This window comes from Rissa tridactyla, chromosome 7 (assembly GCF_028500815.1).
Source record: "Rissa tridactyla isolate bRisTri1 chromosome 7, bRisTri1.patW.cur.20221130, whole genome shotgun sequence".
Lineage (NCBI taxonomy): Eukaryota > Metazoa > Chordata > Aves > Charadriiformes > Laridae > Rissa > Rissa tridactyla.
Genome location: NC_071472.1, coordinates 53,556,935 through 53,584,696, shown reverse-complemented (window position 1 = coordinate 53,584,696; position 27,762 = coordinate 53,556,935). Strand labels below are relative to the sequence as shown.

General features: G+C 52.7%; 2 protein-coding genes across 3 annotated transcripts; both read right to left on the bottom strand.

The window, feature by feature from the left end:
- Position 1: 1 nt before the first annotated feature.
- PRPF8 (pre-mRNA processing factor 8) lies at positions 2-20,041 on the bottom strand. Its single transcript, XM_054208357.1, has 43 exons — positions 19,922-20,041; positions 19,692-19,801; positions 19,445-19,613; positions 18,595-18,759; positions 18,282-18,500; positions 17,486-17,698; positions 17,082-17,207; positions 16,899-17,004; positions 16,181-16,371; positions 15,896-16,015; positions 15,628-15,817; positions 15,326-15,445; positions 14,885-15,019; positions 14,645-14,774; positions 14,066-14,262; positions 13,761-13,967; positions 13,508-13,671; positions 13,012-13,138; positions 12,699-12,891; positions 12,161-12,348; positions 11,708-11,946; positions 11,029-11,175; positions 10,578-10,788; positions 10,159-10,275; positions 9,825-10,072; positions 9,453-9,632; positions 8,835-8,970; positions 8,085-8,254; positions 7,640-7,769; positions 7,313-7,459; positions 6,908-7,068; positions 6,046-6,237; positions 5,290-5,527; positions 4,940-5,068; positions 4,233-4,346; positions 3,918-4,091; positions 3,470-3,663; positions 2,900-3,139; positions 2,664-2,805; positions 2,170-2,310; positions 1,782-1,921; positions 1,460-1,662; positions 2-298 (listed from the first exon to the last, which is right to left on the bottom strand). Exons 2-43 carry the CDS (start codon positions 19,789-19,791, stop codon positions 144-146), a joined length of 7,008 nt encoding a protein of 2,335 aa, XP_054064332.1. The 5' UTR covers positions 19,792-19,801; positions 19,922-20,041; the 3' UTR covers positions 2-143.
- A 1,518-nt stretch (positions 20,042-21,559) lies between these two features.
- Positions 21,560-27,762, bottom strand: TLCD2 (TLC domain containing 2). 2 transcript variants are annotated; one of them, XR_008467839.1, is made up of 6 exons: positions 27,482-27,762; positions 26,781-26,916; positions 26,264-26,346; positions 25,299-25,381; positions 22,772-23,708; positions 21,560-22,621 (listed from the first exon to the last, which is right to left on the bottom strand). XR_008467839.1 is itself a non-coding variant. In XM_054210142.1 (5 exons), exons 1-5 carry the CDS (start codon positions 27,684-27,686, stop codon positions 23,331-23,333), a joined length of 885 nt encoding a protein of 294 aa, XP_054066117.1. In that variant the 5' UTR covers positions 27,687-27,762; the 3' UTR covers positions 21,560-23,330. The 2 variants fall into 2 exon arrangements, 1 of the variants encoding a protein (XP_054066117.1); XM_054210142.1 differs by having other exon boundaries at positions 21,560-23,708.

Genomic DNA, 27,762 nt, shown 5'->3' with positions numbered 1-27,762 from the left:
CTCCCGTTCGTACAAAATTTATTGAGCGACTGGATGGGGTACAACAACCGGGGACGCGGGGGGCTACGCGGGGGCGAGAGGCGGCGGGGGAGACACGGGCTGTTGAATATCAACAGTACTAAGAGTGGGGGGCGAGGGCAGGACTAGGCGTAGAGGTCCTCCCGGTCGGCGGAGTAGACCTCCCCCTCCTGCAGCAGGGCGAAGTTGAGGAAGTGAGAAGGGCGATGGACCTCGTGGTAGAACTCCTTGGGGTTGGCGAGCTGCAGCTCGTACTTCATGTTGGGGTCGTGGCGAACACCTGGAAGAGAGAGGCCATCATCACCCACCTGAAAGACCCTCCTGCCATTGATGAGGAGCCTAATGAAGCCCTCTACCCTTAGGAGACCATGCCAGAAGAGAGAGTGCTAAACCCACAGTGCAACACGAGCTGGCCAACCACACCCTGGGCTGCAGCCCCAGCAGGGCGAGGTGGGGGGATTCTGCCCCTCTGCTCCACTCTGGGGAGACCCCCCTGCAGTGCTGCCTCCAGCTGCTGGAGCGGGGCCAGAGGAGGCCACGAAGATGATCCGAGGGCTGGAGCCCCTCTGCTGTGAGGACAGGCTGAGAGAGCTGGGGGGGGTTCAGCCTGGGGAAGAGAAGGCTCCGGGGAGACCTTCCAGCCCCTTCCAGTCCCTAAAGGGGCTCCAGGAAAGCTGGGGAGGGACTCTGGAGCAGGGAGGGGAGCCATGGGACGAGGGGGAAGGGTTTTAAAATGAAAGAGGATAGATTTAGATTAGGTACCAGGAAGAAATTATTGACTCTGAGGGTGGTGAGCCCCTGGCCCAGGTTGCCCAGAGAAGCTGTGGCTGCCCCATCCCTGGAGGGGTTCAAGGCCAGGTTGGACGGGGCTTGGAGCAACCTGGGCTGGTGGGAGGTGTTCCCTGCCCAGGGCAGGGGGATTGGAACGAGATGATCTTTAAGGTCCTTCCAACCCAAACCATTCTGTAAAAATCGTCACCCTTTAGGGTCCTCCCCCTAGAGATTTACAGAGCAATGCCCCCATAGTCGTCTTCTGCTAGTCGTGTTTCGTCTGCCACTCTCCTCCCATCTACAGCTGTCTGTGGTTCATCCCTAGTGGGCACAGCTTTTCTCTTGCATTTTCCATTATCATCTCTTCTGCCTGACAGGGATTAATTATTCAGTGGCAATACACCAGACACTACAATCCAGACAGACAAGACGTCTATTTCTCCCCTCTATCAGAGTTTGCTGTCTTGCCACCAAAAAATCATTAAGAACCGACATCCCAGTGCTGGTACCAAGGAAAGGTCAGACCATAATGCTGGTATCCCTGCCCGCACTCCGAGGAAGATCAAGCTTCAGAACGGGTATGGAACACTTTCCTGAGGAGCCACTTCCTTCTCCTCCCCAATCTCTTCACCTTGCCTCCCCCTCCTCTCCCTTTCCCGGGGCAGCTCACCCATGAAGTTGTAGTTCCAGGACCCCTGTGCTGGGACCATGAAGAAGCCGAGGAAGCGATCCGACAGCAGCATCTGCACCCTCTCGTAATGGGACGGCAGGTAGCCCTTGGGGTTGTTCCCTTTGTCCGTGTTCTGCCTGCCCCACTCGTAGCCGCTCGGGGTCAGCTTGTAGGCTGTCAGTGTGCAGGAGCCCGGCGTAAAGCTGAAATGAAGGAGAAATGGTGCAAGTCAGACTGATCTGGGGCACAGGAGGGAAACCAGAAACGAGCAAATGCTCCCCTTCTGCCAGAGGGGGCACACAGAGGCCTCCCTGCCTCTCACCTGCAGGTGATGATGATAGTCTTCTCCCCATCCCACGAGGGGTTGTCAGCCATGACCTTGGCATGGGTGGTGACGTCCTGTGGCGAGAGCTGAGGGGACTCGTTTGGTTGGGTGTGAATCCACCCCAGAGGTTCCATTTCCTGACAAAAAGAGAGTGTTTTAGAGAGAAATCAAAGCCCATTAAAACAAGACTGCTTCAAGCATGGGAAAAGGCACCCAGGGACCCTTTCACCTGATCCTGAATCAGGGGGGCTTCAGCCTCAGCCCTGAAGTCCCACATCTACAGCAGAACAAGGGAAGCTGCCCCACCACCTTAGGTCCCCGCTACTGGAGACTGTGATCTTCCACCCGATCTTCCACCCACACCGGGAGCAGACGCTCAACTCACCTTGAGATATTCATGCTGCGGCAACTGCCCCGGGAGATGCACAGTCTGGTGTGTTCCCCACTGGGGCACCATCACAATGCACCGGATCTCCTTCACCTGGGGGTTATCGGGAGGGCTCACTCCATACAGGTAACCTGCAATCTAGGAACACAGACACCAGCCTCAGAAGCCCAGAAGAGACCTCCCTGTAACCATGTGAGAGCGGGTGGGCCCTGCCCTTAGCTCATAAGGAGAGTATCTCTTGTCCGGCAGGTTCTCACTAGAGAACATCATTGTAGTTTCGTTCAGTGCTGAGTTTCCCCCCAAGTCTGGACCACCAGGAGCCATCAGGACCTGGTCAAAACTCGTGTGCTCAGCCGTATTGCCCGTGTCTGTCTTGAGCACAGAGGGCTTCACAAGTTCCAGCCCTTTGCCACTAGATCTTGACCGCTCAGGACTGGTGTGTGCCCCAGCAGCGTGGGCTACGGCTGTTAACGCCCTCGTTGCACACTCACCTGGGCCCGCAGATCCGAGATGCAGATGAATTTCTTCAACACGTTCTTGGGAAGAATGTACGTGTAGCCTGTTTCCTTTATATCGTCTGATGAAACATAAATATGGTTTGTTCGCAGGTGGAGGTTGGCAGCAGAAATCGCTCTGTGAAGAGGAGACAACCATTAGAGGGTGCACAGATCCCTCCGGGAGTACTCGGACCTTCCTCCCTGCACAACTGCCCTGCCTGCTTTCCTACCTGACTCGCCACTCAGTCTTGGAGGAGAAAGTCTGGGTTTCGTAGTTGCTGGTTGTAGAGGTGATGATTTCATCCCCGTGTTTGTTAACAGTGCGGGTCTGCGTGGCCGTCAGCTGTGACTGTTCCTTGGTCTGCTTCTCAATTTCTGCTATCTGCTGTCTCTGCTGAGAGGGGGCAGAGATCTCCATGCCCAGGATGATGTCTCGGATCTCTGACTGTGTCAGGGATGCAACGTTCACACTGAAAGAGAAAATCCACCCAAGTCAGGCATTTCAAAATACATTCTGGAGCCTTCTCACCAAGAAAGCTCAAAACATCCACTCAGGGCGCTGTGAAAAATGAAACCACAACTTTTTAGACAAGAGGAGGGACCAAATCACATGATGCACAGATCAAAAAAGGTTTGGCGCAGACATTTTTATCTGCCTTACTAGAAAGCAATTAGTAATAATAACCAGCTTCCCTACAAAGCTGACAGTTCATGCCAAAGGCCCTTGAAAGTCATCTACTCTCCACAAGAGAGTGGTGGCCGCACAGCAGGAAGGAAAGGCTGGCAGGATTATTGCTTACTTGTTCTTCTTGCCGTAGTCAGCGAGGATGAGATCCTTCAGCTGCACCTCCACCTTGATCCACTCCTCATCTGTCAGGGTTGGCCAGATGTGGTGAGGCTCAGTTATGGTTGTCTTATCTGGTTTCAGAATGACTTTGGCTCGATCGTTATTCACATGTAGTGCCCGGAGAATCAGAATCAGACGAGAGAATGCCTTGGAGAAGGAAAAAAGATGCAGTTAGTCCGAAAGAAGGAAACCAAATATACAAGGCCCTAGTAGAGCACTCCTCTGTCTGGGCACGCTGACAATGCACGGGAAGTGCCAGTGGAATCAATATGAAGGAAAATCCAGGCAGACCCAGACCAAAGCGCTCCCAAGGAACAAATTGGGAGGGATTTCTGAAGCCTTGGCTCCTGCTTCATTTAACAATGGCAAAGCAAAACGCAGACTGGGCACACTGTGCTTACCGTGTAGGAAGAGATGGTTTTCAGCCAGTCATCATAGAGATTGAAGAGAACCATCTGGGGTTCAGTAGCCTTCAGGATGAGATCACCAAACTTCTCCACTTTCAGACAGGCCTGGAAGGGCAGCTGCAACTCTGAGCCTTTGATCACAATATTGGGGAAATCCAGCAAGTGTACCTGGAGTTTATCAAGAAGAGGAATTAGCTCACAACTACTGCACGACATCAGCCCAGATAAAGTCCTCCACAGGAACACGGGACTGTTCTGCAATCTCCCAAAGATTTTACAATGCTCCCGCAGCAGAATCTGCACTGGTACCTCAAGTGGGTCCAACATGCCCTTCCGCGTCACTATGATCTGCTTAGGCTGCTCCTCCACAGGAAGAGATCGAATCAAGGCAGCCACTTCTTCAGCAGTCTTCCACTTGGCCAGCTACAGAAAGACAGCAGGGTTAGAGAAAAATCTCTCTGCTGACAGCACCGTCTCCATGCGTGTGGGAATTAGAGACTCAAACCAAATTCTAAAAATACGACTGGAATTTATGGCTTGTTCCAGATCAGTGACAAGGCCCAGCATTTCCTTCTTACTGATCACAGAGGGCAGTTCCCATTCCTGGAGTTCAGTTACTCCTGACTGGCTCAGAAAAAATAGCTGGCTACACCGCCTCCCTGGCTTTGCCACCTGAGAGCCTTCCCACTGCACTGGATGTACGGCCAAGTGCAACGTGATTTGGTGTTAACAGCAAGCACCGCACCGTTTCTCAAGTCCCGCTTGAAGAGGTAAGCTCCATACACCGCAGAGCCTCAAAAACCTTGCAACATCAACGCTCGCACAATCTTACTTTTATATCCCATGCTAACGCTTGCCTGAGCGTAGCTTACCACGGGAAAATTGGAGTTTTAAACTTGTCGAGAGGCGGGAAACTGAAGACCCTCATGATATCTTCCGCTCAAGTGAGGATCCGAAGCAGCTGGAGCCCACCCCCAGCTGACAGCCCGAAGCACAGCAGGCAGCCAGGCCCCTACCTGTCCTAGACGCTTCTGTCCCGCCCACACAGACGTGTGGATGATCTTCAGGAAAAGCTGTCCTGTTCTGGGATTGAAGATGAAAATGGCTCCATTGATGGGTTTTGTGGTCAAATTCCCTTCAAAAGTCTGAGAAAACAAGCAAAAGTGAAAAGTACATGAGATGAATGCAGCCTGTCCACACACAGCCGACTCGCTGGGTGCTTTGAGCAGGAACTGTACCAGAAACTTAAGACCTCCTCTGTGCACACTACAAAAATGTGGGCCCATGTCGATCCCTAGTTTTCCATCACACATGCCTTCACAACCACAGGACATGTACAGTCCCTATCCTTTCCCCCTGGCCTCACCTTGTGAATGGTCACTCTGTAGACATTGGTGTCATCCACAAACCAGATGATTTGGTTGGAGAAGAGCTCGCCGTAGTTCTGGGAGGAAAGGTATGGTTCTGTGGGCTCAGATGAGTACAGCTGCAACCCCTTGCGGATTCGTTCTCTCAACACATACAGCGCAGGATTTGCTTTCATGATTTTGGCCATAGCCTGCTGGATCAGAGGTTTGCTCCCAGGAAACCAGTTCCCATAAGCACTGCAGAGGAGAACAAACAGAAGACCTAGTTGTTGCCATCAGCTCTGAGATGAAAAGACAGCAGCTACGCACGCACAAGTCTTCCTATGGCTCTTCCCTCCTCTCAGTGGGAAGCCACAGCACTCCCCAAAAAGCTGCATTTTCTCTAACAAGCACACTGGAGCGGAGGCCTGCTTGCTGGCACTTTCCCCCTAGTTTTCTAGTGAAGAACAGTTGTCCCCACTTATAGAGGCCCTTCAAACAAAGCCTGTCCTTTAGCTCCAAGAAGAGTTGGACAGAAATCTCCTAAGAAAACAAATGATTAGTGAGCTGGGAGAATGGAACCATTATTATTGAAGGAGCAGACATCAGGCGACCTGAAAGGACTGCCTAGATGCCCTGTCCCATTCCCTGCATACCGCCCGCTTCTGCCTTCTCCCCTCATCCTCCTGCCTAGAACACAACCCAGTTTGGAAACGCACTAAGACGCAGCCACGAAATGCCAATCACAGATAAAATACCGAAGGTGCAGATCTCACCTGTGCAAGTTATAGGCCAGATCAATGGCAATAAGCACACCAGTAGGAGATGGATAGATACTCATGTTGTCGGTAGTATAGTCCAGGAACTTGGCTCTTGCATAGCGCTCGATATCATGGGAATCGTAATCTCCCCAGCGCAGCTGGATATCTATCCAGTACTTCTGAGTGGTGGTGCTGTCCATCACATCTCTGAGGAGAAAGCAAGCCAGAACAATTTAATCCTGTGCAAAACTCTCCTGCAGTTGCTGCGTGTCTTTGACAGAGAGTAACTGCCACCAAGCACGAACACTGAAGCCAGCTACTATCTGCATACTATCCTGAAAAGGGACTCTACTGCTCTCTTCATACAGCAGCTGAACGCAGAGGCTGTTAAGAAAAACCCTCAGCCAACGGGGTTCAGCTGCAGGTTTAAACAAAACAGCACGGTTACTCCTCTACTGTGTAGTCACAAGGGTAATCTCCTCCAGGGATTGTCTGGTGGAGATTCGGTCAAACTGAACACAGCACAGGTGCAGCCAGTGTCCAATTCCCTCCAGATTCTGGCCCTAGGGCAGCCCAGTTTTGTGGGTTTTTCTGAAGAACCTTCAGAGCTTCTGAGCCCTGGCTCAGGGGAAAGATCAACTGGAGGAGAGAACAGCAGCAAAGACAGTCTTCGTACTTTGCAGAAGGTAGTGCTAGGAGATGCTGCAACCATCTACCCAAACGAGCCCTGCACTTTGCCAGGCACAACTGTGTCCTCCTGTGTCTCCAAAAAAAACCAACCCCGGCTGCCCAAGAGATACAGGCTTTGGTTCAGGATGACTGGCTCAGCAGCTCTGCTCTGCAGCAAGATCAAGGAGCAGGAAAGGGAAACACTCACTTGGAATCTGCAAGCAATGATGGACGTGACACATTCCACTTATAGGAAGCAAAAAGAAGGATATCTGCACACGAGGAATTCATCTTGTATGACTTCCTGGGATGGATCGTCTCTTTCTGCACTGTCTCAATCTCCAGAGCATCCAGCTCTTGATCAAATACCTGGGGAGAAGGCAGTCAAAGCTGAGTTGTGTTCCAGCAACACAAGTTAAAGAATCTATCTCAACACAGAGCTAAAAGAGGCACCCAAGAAAATCCCGTTTCCTCTCCTTCCCTGTCAGATTGCTGAAGAAGCGGAGCCCTGCTACAATCCCCGGGACAATCTCTGTTGCTAGCAGGAGGCTGGTGGTACACAAGGAGCATGTGTGCATTGCACAGAAAGAAATGGAGTCAACACACTGCTCACCTGACACAGATCCATTACAATGCTCTCATGGATCTTTTGCCACAAGTGAGCTCGGAAAATCTGAATGAGAGAAATCTTCAGCGTGGGGATCTTGCCGTGCATAAAGATGCCTGTCAAATCCAGCTGCACCTGAAACCCAACGTATACCTGCAAAGGAAAAGGAGCTGTGAGAACATGCAACAGCACAACTGGTGAAGTCTGGAAAACAGAAGAGCTACTGCTAAGAAGTTAGCTCATCTGTAAGAGACGTTCTGAAAGAATTAGTTAGATCAATTCACTGCTCTCAATTAGTGCGAGTTTCTACAGATAAAAATTCCAGGTACTTACGTTGGCTCTGTTAATGGTAGGAGACCACCACAGGGTGAATCTTCTGTTTGGAATTTGGTTCAAACCCGACCTCTGGGCATTTGTCAGCTTCTTCCACTTCATGGACTCCTCAAAGCCGCTGGCCTTCTCCCTAGAAAGGGCAATCAATTGCATTAAGATGTCCTTCATCTCCGCTGACTGCCACGTGCCACGTATAATAGAGGCAGGGAACACACACACCAGGAGCGGGGAAGATCGTTTCATGCAAAGACATTTCCATGGGTTTGTATGCTGAAGTTCAGTGACAGCCCAATCCCAGGTGCCCTCACAACTGAACTATACAGCGTGCTCAAGGACTGAAAAATGGAAAAGGCTCAACAGAACCAGTACAGCTTGAGCCGAGGACTCTTCCTGGTGCACCACTAAGCTCGTTTGCAAGGCAAGGCCACATCAAGGTTTCTCTTACCAGAAGAGACCCTCCCACGTGGGGAAGTAAGTGCCCTTGAAGAGAGTGTGTTCCAGGATCCCTTCCACTCCGCCAAGTGCCTGGATCATATCTGTGCGGTAGTTGTTCAGGTTCCAGAGTTTCCCATCATGGCGCTGATGTGTCCACCAGAACGGGTTCTGTTTCAGGACCTAGAGACAACAGTTCACTAGTGAGCAGCTTTGTATTCAGATCGTTTAACCTGGCTACACTTATTTTAGGAACCAAGATGATGATGATGACATCAGCTAAGTAAAAAGCCTCATTCCCCTCAGTCCTGGAGGACACAGCTCATCTACAACATGAGTTTAGTCAGTACTACTATACAACTCAGACTAGGATTCTAAGATGAAGTTTTTATCTTTCAGGGACTGACCTTCTCCAAAGACACCATCAGAGGCTTTAAATAATAAACTTTTCCTTTGTTATTAAAACTTAAGATTTTGGAATGTTTGTTTTGGGATCTTTTTTTCCCCTCTTCAGAACTGATTTCTTAATACTCAGTTGCACTAAGCATGGTGTTCCCAAAGACACTCCAATCTACTGAAATGCTTCAAAAGTGGCTACATACAGATTTTGGAGCATTTGGTTCTCAGCAGCCTCTACTAGTCCCAACACACGGCTTTAAGTTCTTCTTACAGCAGACAGACAAGGCAGTGCACCCACAATAATGCAAGGTGAAAGGACATTGTCTGAACCTCACGCTCAGCCAGAGAAATTCCCAGTCAATACCTGATACTGTTTGAAGTCAGTCCTGACTCTCCATCCTTTATCATAAGCCAGGGTATGTCGGTCCTTCTGGAAAAGGGTGTTAATACGAGGAATTCCCCTGTCCCATGAGTCCTCCAGATCCTCCAGAGTCAGACGCCTGAAGAAAAAAAATCCCCACACTTTGTTACCTCTCAACTTTAGAGCAATGCATTAATGAGTATTTCAGGTGATCAAATCAGAAATAATACAGACCTCAGGGCTCTGGCATGAGATGTTCTAAAATGCCAAGCACTCAGAGGCTCGGCAAAGTGTCTATAGCCATCACTATGAACACGCTGATGTCAAACCGCCAAAAGGAAAAGTCTGCCCTTGTAAGTGCGCAGAACTAACTGCAAATGGGTCTGATGTCAGCTTTTCCTGGCACCACCTGGCATACCATTTCCCTCAAACCGTGCCACGGGTGTAGTATCTGCTTGCAGAGCCCGCACCTCCTCCAGAGGTAAGACAGCAGCTCTGCGGGTGGCCTGTAGCGTGGATCATGGGCCCACCAAGGTCTCCAGAACCCTGAGACAGCGCGACGCTTCCCCCCCACTGCCTATCCCCACACACAGAGAGATCTGACTGCACACGGAAACACACCTGTTCTGGGCTATGGCCTCTTGTCGCTTGAGGGCATACTCTGCCCACACTCTCTGAGAGTCAATAAATTCACTCTCCCATGGCTGGATGTAACGATACAAATTTGGGATGAGCTGGTCCTCCTCGTGACTCATTCCTGAGCGGAAGTGAGTGATGCCAACATCTGTCTGCTTGGACCACCTGCAGCAAAGAGGCACAAGAGTGAAGTAGGAGCAACAGGAATTCACAGGTCACACTACCACGACCTACCGTAAAGGCAACATATCTCTACAGCAAGGCATGGTTTAGCATTCTCGCGTATTTTTATGGGAAAGAGTGTCTAAGAAAACACCCAACTCATGTAGGCATTTAGGACAGAGCAGCACAACTCACCTCAGGTCAGACTGCGGGATGAGAACGTGGCCCATGGAGAGCATGCCCAGCCCTCCCAGCTCTTTAGGGGTGTAAAACACCACCGGTGGAAAACGGCTGGGCATTTTGGAATTCAGACCAATTTTGATTCGAGTCTGGATTTTATTTTCACACTTCACCAGCAAATCAAGCAACTCCTGAGTATTTACAACAGCTTCCCGGAAATATGTCATCAAGCCGATCAGAGCTGTATTCCATTTATTGACAATCTAGAAAAGAAAGCAAAGGATCAGTTCTCAGCCCGTTCTCCAAGCATCTGCAGAAAGCTCTGGCACATATCTTCCTCCCACCTTACCTTAGTGAAGGTTGTAGAGCCAGATGCCATGAGGATTTGCCTCACTCTGTTATGAAATCTCTGCATAGACTCATCATCCACACGCAGGAAGCACTGAGCTGTGCGCTCCTTGGTGACCTACAAGAGCAGAGGGACATCATTTCCCTCCTGGGAGCCCTCTCTCCAACACAGGGCAATAAGGTGAGCTCTTGACATCAGGCATTTATGAAACACGGGGAGAGAAGCGGCTGAACAGCACCCTCTACCGTTTCAGGTCCCGGCTCATCCCCAGACAAGGATTTCCCACCCCTCTTAGGAAGGAAAGTTCATGCACAGTTCATTTTAACTACCTGCTAGTGGTCCCAGCAGGTACAAACCCTGCTTTGATGCCAGGTACAGGCCAAGAAGGGATTGTCCACCCTGTCAAACCCTCACCCTACCTCATTCTGCAAGTTCCAGACACCATCCTTGTGGGTGAACTCCTCATAGCTGGTGCGGCACTTGGGCAAGATGCGGCACTCAAAACCACACATGTTAAACAGCAAATTGGGGTTATCCTTGCTGTAAACGGATACGAAGCTATTCTCCCACTGCACTGTGGTGACTGATCGAGGCAAACGGTTCTTGATATCCCAGAATACAGCACGACCACTGAAAAACAAGATGTGCACAGTGACAGGCTGTCTGTTACTGAAGGGAAACAGAAACCGGGCAAATTCTCAGTGCTTTTCTAGCACCATCGTCTCTCGCACCCATCGCTCACCGTCAAGAATTACAATACAGACCCCTCACCTCTTCTTACTGAGCATCTGCCTATCAATCTCCAACAATTTATTACAATTAATTTTCCCACTCTCCCGCCACTTTTCTTCCCCAGGTTGTAGCACTTACAGGTTCACATCGTGTTTCATGAGGCGCATCCGAGCATCCCGGGGCCAGCACTTCTTGTTGTTGTAGCCTACAATGTTCTCGTTGTTGGGATCTGGATGCTCTGTCAGGTACCGCTGAATCAAGTCTCTTGCCTCATCTGCTGTAAACCTGGAAATGCACAGAACAGGATCTGGAGTTACACGACCAGCTTCTCAGAACACCGATCTGCCCAAACAGATAATGACTTGCTTATAGATAGCTGTTCGCCATAGCATATTTGAAGGTAACTATCCAATTTCTGTATCCTCCCACTGAAGGGGGCTTCAGTTTCATTAGCGCAGAGCAACCCATGACTGTTTGGGTTATCTTTCCATGGACAGACAGGAAATTTTATGTCCTCTTGCTAGAAAGCCATAAAAAGGCTTATTTTGCCAGTGGAAAATCTGTAACAATTTAACTTTTCACGCTGTTGCTTTTCTACTGGTCCAGTGAAGCTGTAGAAAAGCTAACTGAGAAAGCAAGAGGCATATGGACACCCAGTTGTTCTAGGAAGTCTGTTAATTCAAGTATTCCCGATATTTCTTAGCAAAGGGAACAAAAGCCTGGAACAGGAGCATACTAATTCCCACTTTCACAGCATCTGCTGCAAGATGCCAGAACAAAAGTCCAGCTGAGGAAAGCAGGGCCCCAGAGCTCTCACCTGAAGAAGATGTGAATACGGTCGATGTATCTGCAGAAGAGGCGAATGGGATGGGCCACCTCAGTGGCAATGTCTTGGAAGCTGAGGAAGTCATTCGGCATCTGGGGAGGCCCAGCCATTTCACTGGCGCGGTGCAGACCCAGCACCAGCAGGTCCATCACAAGCCCATAATACTGGACAATGAAGGAAGCAAACTGCAGCCCGCGAATAATGCCATAGGAGTTTGTGTGGTTCATGTCCTGAGGAAACAAAGGGGAACTGTGAGAACCTGACTGTCACAATACACCAGAGGCCTTTTACCTGAGCAGTTGGTCTTTTGCAGGACCCAAAAGGGTTTTCTTACTCCCTCATCACTTCTTTCTCTGGCAAGTCTTGTGTCCCTTCCTCCCCCATGGGCCCCAAACCTCTCCACCTTACAGTCCACACACCCCCTTTCCTGACAGCAATCATCACCTTGTAGTTGATGACCACGTTGTTCTTGGCTGTCATGTAGTCAGCGATGTTGTGATCAACAATAAGACGCAACAGCCTGTTGAGCAACGTCAGGTCGATCTTCTCATACATCTTCTCAAATCGAGATTCCAGCATCACATTGCATTCACCTTCACTTGTTTCCCAGACATCTTGCAGATTATTAATGCCTGAGGAGACAAACAAGCTTGCCACGTTACCTGCCACAATGCGTTTCTCAGAGTGCAGAAGCACCCTTCTGGGCACAGGCATATTTCCCGTAATATCTGATTTTTTCAGCCTCTGGTCCTTCCAGTCTATCCAGAAACTGGAACAGAAATATGTAACCAACCACAAACGATACAGAAGTTCCCCTCCTCCAGTATATACATATATATTAACCTACAAAATACAGCCTCTTATTTTAACAACTATTGACTGCAAGTTGCAAATATGAAAACTCAGCTCCCAAGGGGACTTCTAGGAAGCAAGCTCCTGAGAAGAAAACTCATTTTTGTATGGAATACAAGACCCTACTAACCTTGGCACCACTTGTACACCAACAGTGGAGGAGGTTCGGTGTCAGCAGGTTTGATCCATGGAGGGAAAAGTCGTCGCTTATCAGCCTCATACCACAAGTACTGATCCAGATAAGCATCCGTGATTTTCTCCAAGGGCTCAACATCATAAACGGGAACTAAGTGGCTGTAGAGATCCATGAACTCAATACCCACCTAAAAAAGAAGAGGCAAAACCGAGGCTTATAGTTGACGAGAACACCAAGACTTAGCACCATTTAGCTCCTGAATGCAGCATAACTTTTAGCATTGCCTGGCTTTCACCAGGACACTTACCTCCTTGAAGGCTCTCTGAGTTAAAAGGTGTCGTTTGATTCTGGACAGAGCTTCATGAGGATTATCATAAGCCTGTTCAATCAAGCCCAACTCCTCTCTCTGCGACTGATTCAGGCGAGATTTCACACTGAAAATGAGAAAGAACAGCTCACGCACCCAAGCATGAACAAACCAATGGCCACTGTATTAAACTGATGAAAGATACTGTTCAACCAAGCAGGTCAAGACAAGATCCACAACTCCTCACAGTCCACATCCCCAAAATGCCCAATGACCCTTACAAGCATGGTAGTTTTTTTTTGTCCCAAGTAGCAGAGTCCATGAAGAACCCCCAGGTGGCCTTGGCAGTACCACAACCCATAGCCGTTACCAGCCCATCAGGGTAAGTTTCACGGCATACTCAATTCCAGGAATAATGGATAACAAAATAGCTTCAGGAGCTTTTCCCAGTGCAGATGTCTGCTCCTTGGCACAACAGAGTCACTTCCCAGCTTACCTGTAAGCTTCCTTCAGCCTCTCCAGGGCTAATATGAGCAACTTGGTGTCATGCTTGTAGGACAGTGGGGGGAAGGGAATGGGTGAGAACCTCCTGCTTTCCAGCCAGTGCACTGTGGTTGTGTACACAGCAACAGCCTCTTCCGCGGTGATGTAAGGCCCATCCTGCAGAACCACACCACCAGCATTAGTCAGTGAAAGCTTCTCTATGAAAACAGCACCAATGTGGGCAACCTCAGGCAGGACAGAAGTACCTTCAAGTAATTATGCTGCCGTTCCTGCTCAGCTTTTAAGTAGAGTCTGGTAAGCCGGCCCAGATTCTTCTTACAGACAGTTTTGTCCACAGTGGCACCTCGACGGATCCGCTCCCTGTTGTAGTGAGCTGTATTTGTCCACCAGTCGGCTTTTGCCTTCACGTACCTCAGGATCATGTTCTCAATAGGAGTTGGCAGCCCCGGCACCTGGGTAGGGACAATAATGCGAGGGAAGCAGGAGTGAGAAGAGCAGTTCTACTTGGGAGATGTTAAAATTGAACCGAAAGGCCAAGCAAGACACTTGCCTTCCAGGGGATATTGGCCTTCCAGCACCGCCAGGCCTCGCTCAGATGCTGCAGGATGGTTCTGGCTTTGTTCTGTTTGATTCCTTCTGGCATCATATCCAGAATGTCATGCATAACGGCTGCCCTCAGCTCCAGGTCAAAGTGAGACTCCACACGCTGCTTCGTGACAGTTTTTGCTACACCCTTTGAGTGACGGCCTGGAAAACGCAAAGTACTTCAGCAGTTCTGACATTATGGGGCAGTACTCCTCTTTCTTCCTAATACGGGAGTGCACAGAGGTGCAGGATGCCTGAAAAAATTACTCTGCCACAACATCACCGATGAGTCTGGAGCAGACGATTAGGAGGCTGTGAACCCCACAGTGCTATGGAATGAGGAATCCCACTTCCGTTTGGCATCTACCCCGGGGGCACTAGTCTTGTAAAAGCTCTAAGATGGTCAACAGCTCTTGGGACTGATATGGAGCATGGGTACAGACCACCACTTGGAACAGAAAACTGGAGTTCAAGCTGGCAAGGAAACAGTATTAATCTTTACCACACACTCCTCGCATCTCCAAGATTTACACAGTGTGCTGACCTTCAAACTGCCTGGCCAGCAGATTCCCCAGCCAGCGTTCCAGCAGTGGCGTGATGCCCCTCATGAAGAACAGCCATACTCTCCAGCCTGGAGCCCAGAAGCCACAGCCAGGACCTTTGCCCACAGGCCCCTGGAAGAAGAGAGACGTGGTAAGAGCAGGTCACTTATTGACACTCCAGAATCCCTCCCTTGTTGCTCAGTTTACATCAGGTCACCATCACGTGGAAAGGTGGAACTTACTGTATTAAACCTGTAGTAAATTAGGTGTTTCAGGTCCTTGCACATACGAATCTGCCTCATCAGTTTGTATTTGTACCGGTACATTCCTGTCAGCTGACCCACATGGGCAAAGATGTACTGCAAGCCATCTGCCAACTGAAACACAGAAAGCACAGTCAGAGATAACAATGAACAGAACATACATTGCCTCAAGCGGCCAGGTTTATTTTACAGCCAGGAGCAGCGTATTAGGCCATACAAACCTCCTAACACCGACTCATACAATGATCAATTCTTATAAACTAGGGTAAAAGCAGAATTTCATGCAATGCTGCATGCTTTCATTGTTCCCCCTCTTCTCTGTCACACTGCAACATTCAGTTATTTTGTGTATCCTATCTAAGCCTGCCCAGATATTCCACCCCTCCTCTCAAAAAAAAAATAAAATAAAAATGAGTCTACCTGAAATGCATCCACATTTCCAAGTCTGTATTGGACATGGCTGTCCACCACCAACTTAGTCAGCCGCAGAACCTCTCGACACAGATGGAAAGCATTACCGAAACGAGATTTTTTCCTTTCCTGGAAGAGACAAAAATCCAGGATTTATGTAACAACATTATATAAGAGTGAAACAGCTCTCCAATTTGGTCAGTCTGTACAACAACTGAACAGTTGAGGCACTGTGGTCTCTTACCACGCTGGGTATTTAACAATCTTCAGCTAAACTGTACTCTTGAGTAAAACAGCACATGGACCAATACCTTAGTGGTGAGGGTCTTCACAGGCTTCAGGTTAAAGTTGTAATCCAAGTGAAGGTAGTTCAGATTCTTTCTGTGGATCAGCAAGTTCAGCATATTGTAGCCCTGGCGACACACCTGCAGGCCAACTTCCACCCAGTCCAGCTTTGTCGACTGGAAAAACTTTGTAGCCTTGAAGGAGCGGAACAGGTACCTGCAGACAGCAGGGAATATAATCAGCTGAAACCTCTACACAGATCAGCAGTTCACCATCAAACAGACCCCCACTTACCTCTTCTTCTGGGCCTTGGGGGGTCTGTGCTTGAGCGCATTCAGAACATAATATTTCAGTAGCTTCTGATAGGAGACTCGCACTTTCACTGGCTGGCCTGCTGGGCAGTGCTCCCGATACCTAGGGATAAACCATATTTCAATTTTTCAAGTAACTCACATTCCTTACTCCAGAAACTCTCCTAAAATCTCGAGAAACAACAGGATGTCTTTACTTTATTGTCATTGTAACAAGATAATAATGTCACAATCACTAGAATACCCCTTCCCCCAGGAAAGAACTCACCAGTTCTTGACCAGTGGGATATCGAGAGCTCTCCGAGTCCTCCCAGACCTCAAGTTGAAGGGCCGTGGGGCCCAGAGCAGGGCAATGCCGTTGGCTGTGTTATCTGTGTAGAGCGGGGTATCCTTCAGGAAAGGTTCCACAAACTCTGGCAACTCAAACTCTTCATCATCATCAGGCAGCGGTTCCTGACTCTGAAATGCAAAAACATCCCACAACATCAGTTTCCTGGTTGCTTCAGCTCAGTTTTCAGACTTAACCAAGCAAAAATAATTTCTTTGCTCTCATGGTAGAAGCGTGAGAGTGTTGAGCATCAGAGAAACAAGCAGCACACTCTACAAGGTCCCAATGGGCCTGAGAACTAACTTTGGATACTAGACCCTGAGCTAGGTGTTACGGAGGTAAACTCAAGGGAGATGTCAGCTCCATAATAGGCCAAGGGCAACCAAAAAAGATAAATAACCTATCAGAAGACTCTAAAACAACAGTTAATTATGTATTGGGCTTTACAGAGACCAGACGCGACAGCTTTGTGCAACCCCAGAAGTAGAAAAAGATTACAAATCACAACTGTGGGTTTTTTTGTGAAAGGGCTATTTCTTTCTCCTGAAATACCCACGTGTGTGTGCCACTATCAGAAGCAAAGTTACAAACAAGATACCAAAGCCCCATCACCTCCACAAGTAGGGTTTATGACAGACTCTCTCGGACAGTGACTCACCTTGACAGAATGTCTGTGTGAAATGGGGTTGATCAGTGGATCGAAGTAAAAAGCTGGGAGATCAGGATCTTCTGTTTTAATGAAGACGACATTCGGAGTGTGGTACCTACAACACACCATGTGTATTAGAACATCCTGACAGCTTTCCCCTCCTCACCCTGCTCTTGAGGCTGCTGCACTTACCAGGTCAGATGGACATGGTGTGGCAGGTTATTGTACAGGTACGGGAAAGCAATTTTGTACTCTGTCCTAATCGGCTGCCTGATGATAATTTTGTTGATGTCGTTAAATTCATTCCAGTCTTCATCCCTCAAATAAGACAAAAAGAAAATATTATTTGAACATTCAGGAGGACAGAAAGGCAAACATTTTTGTCTCAAGACGTGATATCAGTGCTTTTCCATTCACCTTCCCTTCACATTAACAACCATTCAGTGTCCAAAGCAGCGAGCACATCACAGATTTAATGCTAAAGAAAGTGAACACCCAGAAATTGCTCACCCAAGGCAGACACTTGATAACATGTTAACCTGCCCAGCCCTTTTCCCAGAAAACCACTTATCTTTCTTCGTAAAACCAACACTTACTGAAGATTGATGTCTCTCACAAGAGGCTCAAACTTGGGACCTCCAGGAATAGCCATGTTCAGCGCCTTGGAGGTGAAGAACGCTTTCAGGTCAAACAAATAGAAATAGTTGTCATCCACAAGGTCAGTGAGCAGCTGATTGGCCAGCCGGTACAGCGTGGACATCATCGGGAGAGTGAACTGCCAACGCTGGTACGTTGAACCGTTTACATACCTGAAAAAGAACAAAGCACAGACACTCACTAAGCAGCCAGAAGACAACTGGGCCTTTACAAAAGGACCAGAAATAGCGAAATACCTTTCACTGCCCATCGATTGCTGAAAATATTACGGACAGCTAACACATGGGCCTCTCTAGACAGAAAGACAGACTGCAGGACTGCTAAAGACCATTACGGATTACATCTACCCAGAAAATACTGACCGCTCCAGTTAATCTCTTCCTCCATATCCAAACTGATACATAACATTAGTGCACTCTTAGCAAGTGTTAACTGAAATTCCAACTAGACAATCCAGGTTGTCATCTTTATGGCATGGTAACATCAGAGTTTTAGCAGTCAACTGGGCAGCAGCCCTCCTGGACAGCAACATCCCTCGCTGGATGCTGAAGACAAGAGCTATAGCCTTCCAACAATAAGGTTCTCCCCGCCCCATCCTTGAGGGAAGGTTTTTCTCTCCCCACCAACATCACACGCAGCCCAACATAACACAATCAAAGGCTATATACTGCTATGTATATGTAACTTAGGTAGTGTATTTGTGTCCCCCCCTGCCCAGTGAATTGTGGCACATACTTCCTGTTGTCTTTCAGTGGCTGGTGGTCATAGAACCAGTCCAGCACGGGGGCATCCTCCTCTGGATCCAGCTCAAGCTGAATCGCTTCCAGGGGCTCCACATCCAGGATGTTATCAGCATAATCCAGAGGGGGTTCTTCATCATCGAACGGGGGGAATCTCATCCTCTTGAAGTGACGCCTATCCCTCTTCTCTCGCCTCATCATAATCCACATCGACCTGGCAGAAACCAGAGAACGTTAAACATCGCTTTTACGGTGGATGCACGAGTGTTTGCTCACAAGTTCCCACAAGGGCGAAGGAAGGCACTTACCCCCACTGAGCAATGTACACTGGCTCTATGACCCAGGGAATCTCATTCACAAAAGAGATGGCGCCTGTGATATGGTACAAGACTGGAACATCTCTGATTTGCTCCCAGGGCATGGGCATGTTCTCCAAGAGCTTCAGAACAGCATGAGGCATGTATTTCAGAGCACTACAATCAGAAATCAAGGAAAATCAGGGTTGGAAGAGATCTCAAGAAAATAGCCATCCATCTGCTCAATTACCTTTATGCCTTTCATTCCTGAAAACTACTAATCTAACCTGTTCATAAAGGCACCCAGTGACAAATTCACAAACCTCCTATTCTATCCTTGTGCTTCATGCACCAGACTACCAAGATGTTTTCTACTAATTTGGCTTCCGAGAGACTGTCACACGTTAAGAATGTTACAAATGAAAAACTTCAAATGAGCTTCTGGAGTTTTTACAGGTAGCAGTAAGTTAGTGCAATGGATCATGATCCACATGAGAGAGCTCCCTGAACCCAAAGAGCAAAGAAGCACTCATGATGCATTTTAGTCTTGCAAAAAACATATGCTGACTACTTCATGCTCTTCCCCAACTCCTTCTAAGCTAAGGCGTTCTCCAGTGCAATACTTTTCCCAAAAATTCTGAACAACCTCCTTTACTTATCCTCTTGTGCATTGCTATCCTAGTGCAACTAGTTATCCCATCCTCTCCCAGCTATTATGCTGCTTCATATGCCAAACTGACATAGCCCTTTGGCGAGGAGGCTCTCCCTCCAACGATCAACGAGAAGCTTTGACAGGGCAGCAGTGGAGGACTCAGCTCGGCTCCCCCTGTGTCACACAGCGAGGAGGGGGGGACTCCCTTACCCCAGGTAGACGCGCTTGTCGTGACGGAACTTCCTATTGGTCATGTCTCCGTGGTCACGGATGATTTTCCGGACGTGCTCGGGGGGCATGTCCTCCTTCTGCGCGTCCACGAAGCCGAATTTCCTCTTCTCCGCATAGCGCTTGGCCTGCAGCTGCTGCCACTTGCGGGCTGCAGGGACAGAGAGGCGGCGGGGTCAGGCCCGGTCCCGCTGGGGAGGGTGGGGGTGCAGGGGCCGGCCCTACTCACCTTTCTCCTGCAGCTTCTCCTCAGACATGTAGTCGGGCAGCGGCGCCAGCGGGGTGGGCACCGGCGCGCAACCGCCGCGGTACGGGAAGACGGCGGCCATGGCGACGCACCTGCGGGAGGTGGAGAAGGGCTCAGGGAGGGGGCGGAGCCACCCCCGACCTCTGCCCCGCCGTCCCCGGCGTCACCCCCCGCCCGCCCCCGGACCCCCATCGCCCCCCGTCCGCCCTCACCGGCTGCCGCGACGCCCCGCGCTCCCCCACCACAATGGCGGCCCAGCGCCGTCACCACCGCGCCTCAGAGACCCGGATGTGGGCGGGGCGAGCAAGCGGGAGGGCTGTCCAATCAGCTTTCGGGCAGCCTCGGAGACAGCAGGCACAGCCCATCAGAACGCAGAGGAGGGGCAGGAGGCGGAAGAGGAAAGGAAGTTGTTCCTGGAGTACACTTCCGGCGGGGTCCTCGGCCTTCTCCGGTCCCGCCCTCCGCTGCTTTTGATTGGCGGAGAGAGGCAGCGGTGACAGCTCGGTGCCGGCTCTGATTGGACAAGGCCTGGCGGAGATCACCCCACGCTGCCTGTAGGGGACGCTGTGGGCCAAGCGGCGCCCCGAGGCGCGGGGGGCCTGTGTGGGGCCGGGACCCCGCCGTGGGGCCGTGTGGGGCGGGGGCGACCCTTCGCGGGGCGGCGTGGGGGGGATCCCCCGTGGGGCAGGGCCTGTAAGGCACCGTCCGTGGGGACAGTGCCCGCCTCGGCCATCCCCGCGCCCCCTTCAGGGACTGTGACGCCCCCCACCCGCTTCGGGCCCGGGCCCCACCTCAGGCCTGGGCCCACCCCACAGCCCCAGGCAGGGCAGGAGGATGCTGCACCCCGGAGACCCCAGGGAGCGACACCTTCCCCCATAGCCGTACTACGGCCCGTAATGCCTCAGCAGGTAGCCACCCACCTTGGTGACCCCTTCCAGGCACCCCCGAGGGAGCTCCCCAGCCTTCTCTGCTCCCCCGGCGCCCTGTGAAAACACACCATCCAGCTCTCTGCAGGCAGACAAACGGGCTCAACCCATCGCCACGGGCCCCCCTGTAGCTGGACGGTTGCCCACCTTAGGGCTTCAGCAGGGTAGGGGCTCCCTGGGGGGTATCCATGGGGAGAGGGGCCTGTGCTGGAGGGGATCTGGACTCTTGGGATGTGGGACGGGGCTGAAGCGGGTGTGGGTGGGGTGTAGCTCCCCGGCGAGTGATTCTCTGATGGAGATGCTCCCTCTAGCTCTGTGAACCCCTGTATGGGGGGGATCAGTGGGGCTGGTCCCTTCCCAAAGCCCTTCAAGCCAAGGCTGTGGCATTTTCCATCAGGAGGGACAAACACAGGGTACCCCACATCCAGCTGCAGTGAGCTGCAAAGTTGTCATTTATCCCACCATAGCACTGTGGGAAAATCACGTCTGATTAGAGGCTACCAAAACAGGCTTCCCAGGCCCTCAGCCCCGCGTGCCTGGGGTACATGGCATCCACGTGACGGCAAGAATGCAGGAACACAATCCAGGTCTTGAGAAATGTCCCTGGTGTGGGCAGAGGCCGGAGAACAGAGCCAGCACCGCTGAGCGGGCGCAGAGGCTGGACTAAGGGCAGGGATCAGTGGAGCAGCTCCACAAAAACTGGGTGTAAATGGGTCAAACCAAAGAGAAAGCCCTGGCTGCCAGCTCCGCTCCACCTAGGAGCTGCGAGGGGCACATGGACACCTAAATACCGCTTGAGATGACAAACCCAAACACGGAGTAGGTATCTCCAGAACCTGCAAGCTGCCCTGCGCTCTCCACAAATAGAAACGTAAGCGGCTTTGGCCACGAGTCATCTCCAGCCTCCCACTGCCCACGCGTATCGCTCGTCTTTCCCTGCCCAGGCAGAACTGTGTCTGCTCCCTTTATTTTTCCGCCTCGAAACAAGTGCCGCCCACTCCGAGCAGTGCGTTGTTTCAGCCTGTGCCCCAGCTTTTCCAACCAAAGGAGAGATTTTGAGTTAAAGGTTATTTGCCACACAAAGCATGACAGATCCAGTAGATTTCTCAAAACCGGTACACGTTAACCCCGAGGGGGATGATCTTGCTTTTATAGACAGTGCTGGGCTGCTGGGGAACAGTTCAGTGTGTGGGAATCGGTGGGGAAAAGGAAATGTGGAGTTAAAAAAATTTAAAAATTCTGATTCCTTGTCCTAGGAAGGCTCCAGGGACAGGCAGAGCAAACCACAAGGATCAAATCTTTGCTGCAAGCTGGCATCCAGCATCGGGAATGAAAGCAGCGAAGCCACGTGGTGGGTGCTCTGCCTGCAGCCTGCCCTATTTCACAGCCGGCGCTTTCCTAACCCCGCAGGTCACAAGCAGTTCGGGGCAGCACGGCCAAAGGCAGAGCCACAGCAAGAGCTGGCGCTTGTCCTGCTGCCATTTAGCCTCCCAGTTGCCAGCCCCAAGGAAAGCGCAGCCTCCCCTTGCCTAGGAGGGCAAGAGAGTGTCAGTAGGGACAGGAGAAACCTTCATCTTCCTCCATAGAAAGGAGGCGGGGGGGAAAAACCCCAAGAGAGGTAGAGTGTGCCAGTGTACAGTGTATTTTTACTCCGCGGCAGGGAGACATAGGATAAGAAGCACTGTGCTAAGCAGTGACACCCTGGAGCAGCCTGGGATGCTGAGTGCCTTTTTCTGTCTAAGCCCCTTCCCCTCAAGCCGTTTCATTTGCAGCCATTTATTAAAAGCTTGTGTTAGTAAGAGCTCTTGCTGCTAGGTAAGAGCGTAACATTGGGCTCTGCAGCAGAACTTTTCATTCCTAATAGATGCCTAAATCCTAATAGATGCCTATGCCTGAAAACTCCACATCTGTGGGAAGTGACCGTCACGTAGCATCATCCTGGCCCCATCACGCTCTCCCACGCTCATTTATGGGCACTTAACATATCTGGGAACAAAACGACACGGAAAAAGCTCCAGTTGTCAGAAGTTGGCCACCCGTCTCCCAGCACAGCGCCGCAGCACCTGCTGCCCAGTGCTCTGCCCCTCACCTGGACCCCCACCCAGACAGGTCTCAGGCTCTCCCTCCATCACCCACCTGGGACAATCTCCTCAGGGAGGACTCATGAATGCAGGATTTGGCTTTTACTGGCCCTGGCCTTGAGGGCAAAGCCTTGGAGCCTCTCTTGCCTGGTCATGCTCCCATAGGAAGTGCCACAGAGAACGCAGGGCTGAGCACAGTGTCCCCTGGCCGATGGGACGCTGCGGGCTGCAGCACCAAAGGAGTTAGAAAGACACTGTGGTGTTTGGATGTCCAGAAGAGCAGTGGGGAAACAGTGCTCTTCTGCTCCCTTCTCATCCTAGTGGTGCCTTGGAGAGCTGTGAGAGCTGCCGAGGCTTCTCGGAGCAGCTCCCGATCATCTGACCACGTCATCCAAAGGTGCGGGGGAAGCAGAGCCCCAGTGCCTGGGTCTGTGAGCACCTTCTCCGCTTTGCAGGGTCCAGGATCTGCAGCCGCAAGAAAAGCCCAGATGCTCTGTTAGTGTGGATCCTCTGCGCAAGGTACTGAAATAGCCACGTTCGCTCTCTGCTGCGCTTTGCTGTCCTCCTCCACGGGCTCGGGGCTGCTCATGCCCCAGACCCTGCGGGGAAGGGGGCTATTGCTCCTTTTCCCGCTGCACGTCCCGGCTCGACTTGAAGAAGTCACTACGCAGCAGGCGGTAGAAGAGGATGATGTTCATGGGCGTCATGATTGCCATGCCCACTGTGCCCACAGCATACGTTGCCGGGGGCACGTTCTCCCGATTGAGGAAGAGCCAGCGGGTCATCCAGGCCAGTGTGGTGATGCGAAACACCACGTAGGTGCCCAGGTTGATGATGCTGTTGAGGCGGTAGCAGGTGGTGTGCACCAGGTTGGCCATGAGCAGGATCTGCCGCAGGTGGAGGAAGATGGAGTTAATCTCCACCAGTAAAGCCACGAGGGCAAACCCGACGTACTGATGGAGCAGCACTGCAATACCAAAGCAGACAATCACCTGGGAAGGAGAAAGAAGAGAGGCTGAGCCTGGGAGCTGGTTGATCTCAGCTGCTGCGAGCTGGTGCCGTCCATCCTTGGGCGCAGTGTGGAGCAGAGACGGAAATGGTTATCACACCAGTGCCAAACCACTGGTCATCACCCCACACATATCTCTGCAGCATGGCAGCCTCCAGCCAGCGCTGCAGCCTCGGGCATGAGATAAAGCCTCCCCACCGTTGCATGAAACCTGAGCAGGGCTTTTTTTTTTCCTGTGGGAGGGGAGGGAAACATTTCTATAAACTCCAGGTTGGCAGAGGAGACAGCAGCCAGACCTAACCCTGCTTTTGTGGCCTGGGGAAAGCAGTTGGTTGTGGCCCAGCAGGTTTTTCCACATGCAGTGAATGGCTGAATGGGGCAGGAAGGGAGACATGTAGCCCAGGGCTACGGTTGCTGCTGTCTCAGGGATTCTCCCAAGAGCAGGCACACTGCAGGGATTAAGCAGTTTTGGTGCATCTGAGCCCCGTGGGATGCCCCAAGCCTGGCATGAAGCACCCCAGGGCTGCCGGATGCCGCAGGAGAGGTCAGGGCTGCTGGGGGCAGAGCGGATGTGATTCCTGCCCCACACCCTCCCTGCCAGGCAGGGCGACTGGCTCTGCGGGCCTGCGCTTTAGCACACTCAGTCCTTTCTTCAGTTTATACCATTAATGCTGTTCTCTGTATTGGGTCTTTAATGAGATTATCTGCTCCCTGCTTGTTAAGTCACTGTCCTGGCCTGAATTAGCTCTATTGTGAAGATGACCTTTTGACTCGTGAGCAGCGGCTGGAAGAGCCGCGGGGCTCGCTGGGCTCTGCGAGGCAGCAGGTCTGACTATCGCCTCCCCCGCCTCGTCCCAGGTAGGTCCCAGCGCTGTCCCCTTCCCCCATCCCCAGGCCCAGCAGACCCCTGTGCCTCCCCTGTACCGTGCAGCGTCTCTGCTGCTCAGCTCCGGGCTGGGCTGTGCCACCCTCCTGCCCTGCAGCAGCCACAACGCTCCAGAGAAATCCACACTGGGAGCATCAAGGCAGGCAGAGGGCACTGATGTGGGGGCTCCTGCACCACGGCTGCTCCAGCCACCCCAGCCCCATGGCCATGGCTCTGACCTGCATGAGAGGAAAGCATCCCGGGGAGCGGGAGGTGGAAGGAGGCGATGTGCAGCCCTTCCTGGCAGATACTTGAGTGTCGGAGCTGGCAGGAGCTGAGCTGCTTGCCTGTGCCAGCGGGGACACCTGGGTCACTGCCTGTCCATGCCACTGTTATGGATCATCCCCCCAGCCCAGCTCTCTGCCCTTCTACTCTGTGCACACTTGGGTTTTTTTTCCTACCCAATCTTTGGTTACCTTTTTGCAGAGCCTCAAAGAGTACACGAGTCCCACAGGACCAAGAGGAGCCCCAGGCTGTGCTGTCTGGGCTGCCGGGCTCCTCTCCGCAGGCTGACAAATCAGATTTTGTAACAGGCAGCAAACACCCTCACTAGCAACAGCAGTCACCCTGCTCAGGTCCCCCAGCCCCAGCCTCCCTGGTGGCACAAGTGCCAGGGTCTGTCCCTCGGAGAGCGGCCGGTGGACTCACCACGGAGTGATGGAAAAGCAGCTCCCAGGACTGGTGAAGTTTCTGATTGCACAACATGTCCACAAAGTCTTCAAGGAAATAACCTGGCAACAAAGAGGCTGTGAGCAAAGATGGAGACAGGAAGGGATGTGCCAAGGGACCCTCCCTTGCCCCAGCAGGCTCTGCACCCCCCTGGGTTGGGCAGCCCCTCAGGGAAGTGATGGGCACAGCTCAGCCCAAGCCCTGGGTGGGTGGTGAGTCACGCACAGAGCAGGAGAAGGAAATTGGTGTGGTTTGGGTCCCTCCTGTGATCGTTTTGTAAGACGTGCTCCTAAGGAGAGGCACTAAGCAACTGATCACTTACTTGGATTTGTTCCTGGAGAAGGGTGAGAGCAAAGGCAGCACACAGACTCTCACCCATGTTACCGTCCCAGGATCAGATCCCACCTCAAGTCCTTTCAGCCTGGAGCCTTTAACAGCTGCAGGATTTGCTGCTGCCAAACCAACCCCACGTCGGCATTTTAGGTACTCAAACCTCCTTGCTGAGCTGTAGCCATGCCAGGAAGCCTGTTAGCATGGACCACAGGGCTGGTGGCAGATCTGCAAGAAGGTGACAAGGCAAGCGGGGAGGAAAGGCTTCACGCAGCTAGCGGACTCAAAGCTCCTGGCCTACATGCCAGCAGGTTTAGCTCAAGGCTTTGGGGGGATCTGCATCAACCCCATACTGCGGGCACTTTTTGGATGCCCCAAGCCCTGCCTGCTCCACAAGGATGGTGGCATGCAGCCTGGTGCCCAGTACCTCCTGGCTGCGGATGCCGTGGGACAGAAAGGAGCCACTGTCCTTTGCCAAGAATAGGGCGATTGTCTGGGGTGCCTGAGACATCGCTGCCCACGACGTGGCTCAAGGGGCTGGTGTCAGGCACGGACGAGTCCCGGGGGACCCCCAGGGGGGCAGAATAAGGTGCAGCCCCACTCCCCTACCTCACCTACGGACACGGCGACCAGGCTGTGTGCCCCAGGTGGGTGCGTGCCCACCAGGTCCTCGGACATCCCAGGGTGGAGGCAGAACCTGCGGGGAAAGGGGCTGTGAGTGCCAGGCAGTGCCTCTGGTTCCCCAGTTCCCTTCCAGGGTCCTTGGTGCTGCTGACCCCCCGGAGCCCTCCTGTCCCCCTGGTCCCCCCATGGCCACCCCCGTCCTTTTGTTTCCCCTGGAGCGTCCCATCCCCTGCTGCCTTGGTGCCTCCCTATCCCTTGGTCCCCCTGTCCCCCTCGACCCCTCCTCCGTCTCTCAATGCCCCCCACTTTCCAGGTCCACACCCTCCCCAATGTCCCACAGGTTCCCCCATCACCTCCATCCCCCCACCCCCGCGGCGGGCTCAATCTCCCTCGGTACCCCCCTGGCCACAGGTTCCCGTCGGGATCCCTCCCTCGACACCTCCGGTCTCCCCCGGCAGTCCGGTGCCCCCCCTCCCGCCGGGGATCCGCGGTGCCCGGGCCGCTCACCCGGCCAGCGCCCCGCCGCCGCTGAGCACGCTGTGCGCCAACGACGTCCAGATGTTGCGCCACTTCCAGCGGTTGCGCCGGGCCGAGGGGGGCGGCGGCACCAAGCGCTCCAGCCCCCGGTTCAGCAAGCGGAAGGCTGCGAAGGAACCGGCCACCAACAGCAGCCCCGGGCTGAAAGCCATGGGCATTCACCGGCCCCCGGGCTCCCATGGGCACCGGTCGCGCTGCTCGACGGCTCCGCCTCGCCCGGCTCCGGGATCCGCCCTGCCACCGCCCCGGGCACCGGCACCGCCCCGGGCACCTCCCCGGGCACCGGCACCGCCCCCGGGCACCGCCCCGCCACCGCCCCGGGCACCGGCACCGCCCCGGGCACCGGCACCTCCCCACCACCGCCCCGGGCACCGGCCTCGCCTCTCCTCACGCCCGCCGTGCCGGCGCCTCGCTGCCCCCGGTCGGGGATGCTCAGCCCCGGAGGCGGGGGGAACACCGTCCACCCCCCGCCCCGAGCATCGTCCCCGTGGGGAAGGGCCCGGTGGGCTGCACCGCTGCCGGCATTTCCCGCATCTCCCCCCCGCAGAGATGCAGCCAGGCAGGGGCAGCGCTGCCCCGGGGAGCGTGTGACTCAGGGAGCCGGGGGGAGGGGGGGGAATGGGAAATGGGCACCCCGGGGTGTGCGTCAGCCTTCCCCGGGCATCACATACCAGAAACGAGAGCCAGCCCAAAAGCCGGCTGCGAGCGTGCCACAGAGCTGGGGCCTGGGTGTCCCATCACCGTGCTGGAGTTGGGGACACCTTCCTCGTCCCCCCCTGAGGTTCCTCCTCCACCACGGTTGAACGCCTCACCCATGCGGCCGGTGGTCCTTCGCCCCAAAGCATCCCCAGTGCGTGATGCCATCATTGATGCCATCAATTACATCACTGTCCCTCGCACAGACGCACGCTCTGCCAGACCCGGTTGCACATCAAGCAAGCAAGAAGGTCCA

Coding starts and splice junctions, on each gene's coding strand:
- PRPF8 (XM_054208357.1), bottom strand. CDS start 19,791: ATGGCCGCCGTCTTCCCGTACCGCGGCGGTTGCGCGCCGGTGCCCACC. Junction 3,664..3,917: donor AAACCATCTCTTCCTACACG/GTAAGCACAGTG, acceptor TCCTTCTCCAAG/GCATTCTCTCGTCTGATTCT. Junction 2,806..2,899: donor AAGACTGAGTGGCGAGTCAG/GTAGGAAAGCAG, acceptor TCCTCTTCACAG/AGCGATTTCTGCTGCCAACC.
- TLCD2 (XM_054210142.1), bottom strand. CDS start 27,686: ATGGCATCAATGATGGCATCACGCACTGGGGATGCTTTGGGGCGAAGG. Junction 26,347..26,780: donor GGCGGCGGGGCGCTGGCCGG/GTGAGCGGCCCG, acceptor CTTTCCCCGCAG/GTTCTGCCTCCACCCTGGGA. Junction 23,709..25,298: donor TGCTTTTCCATCACTCCGTG/GTGAGTCCACCG, acceptor TCTCCTTCCCAG/GTGATTGTCTGCTTTGGTAT.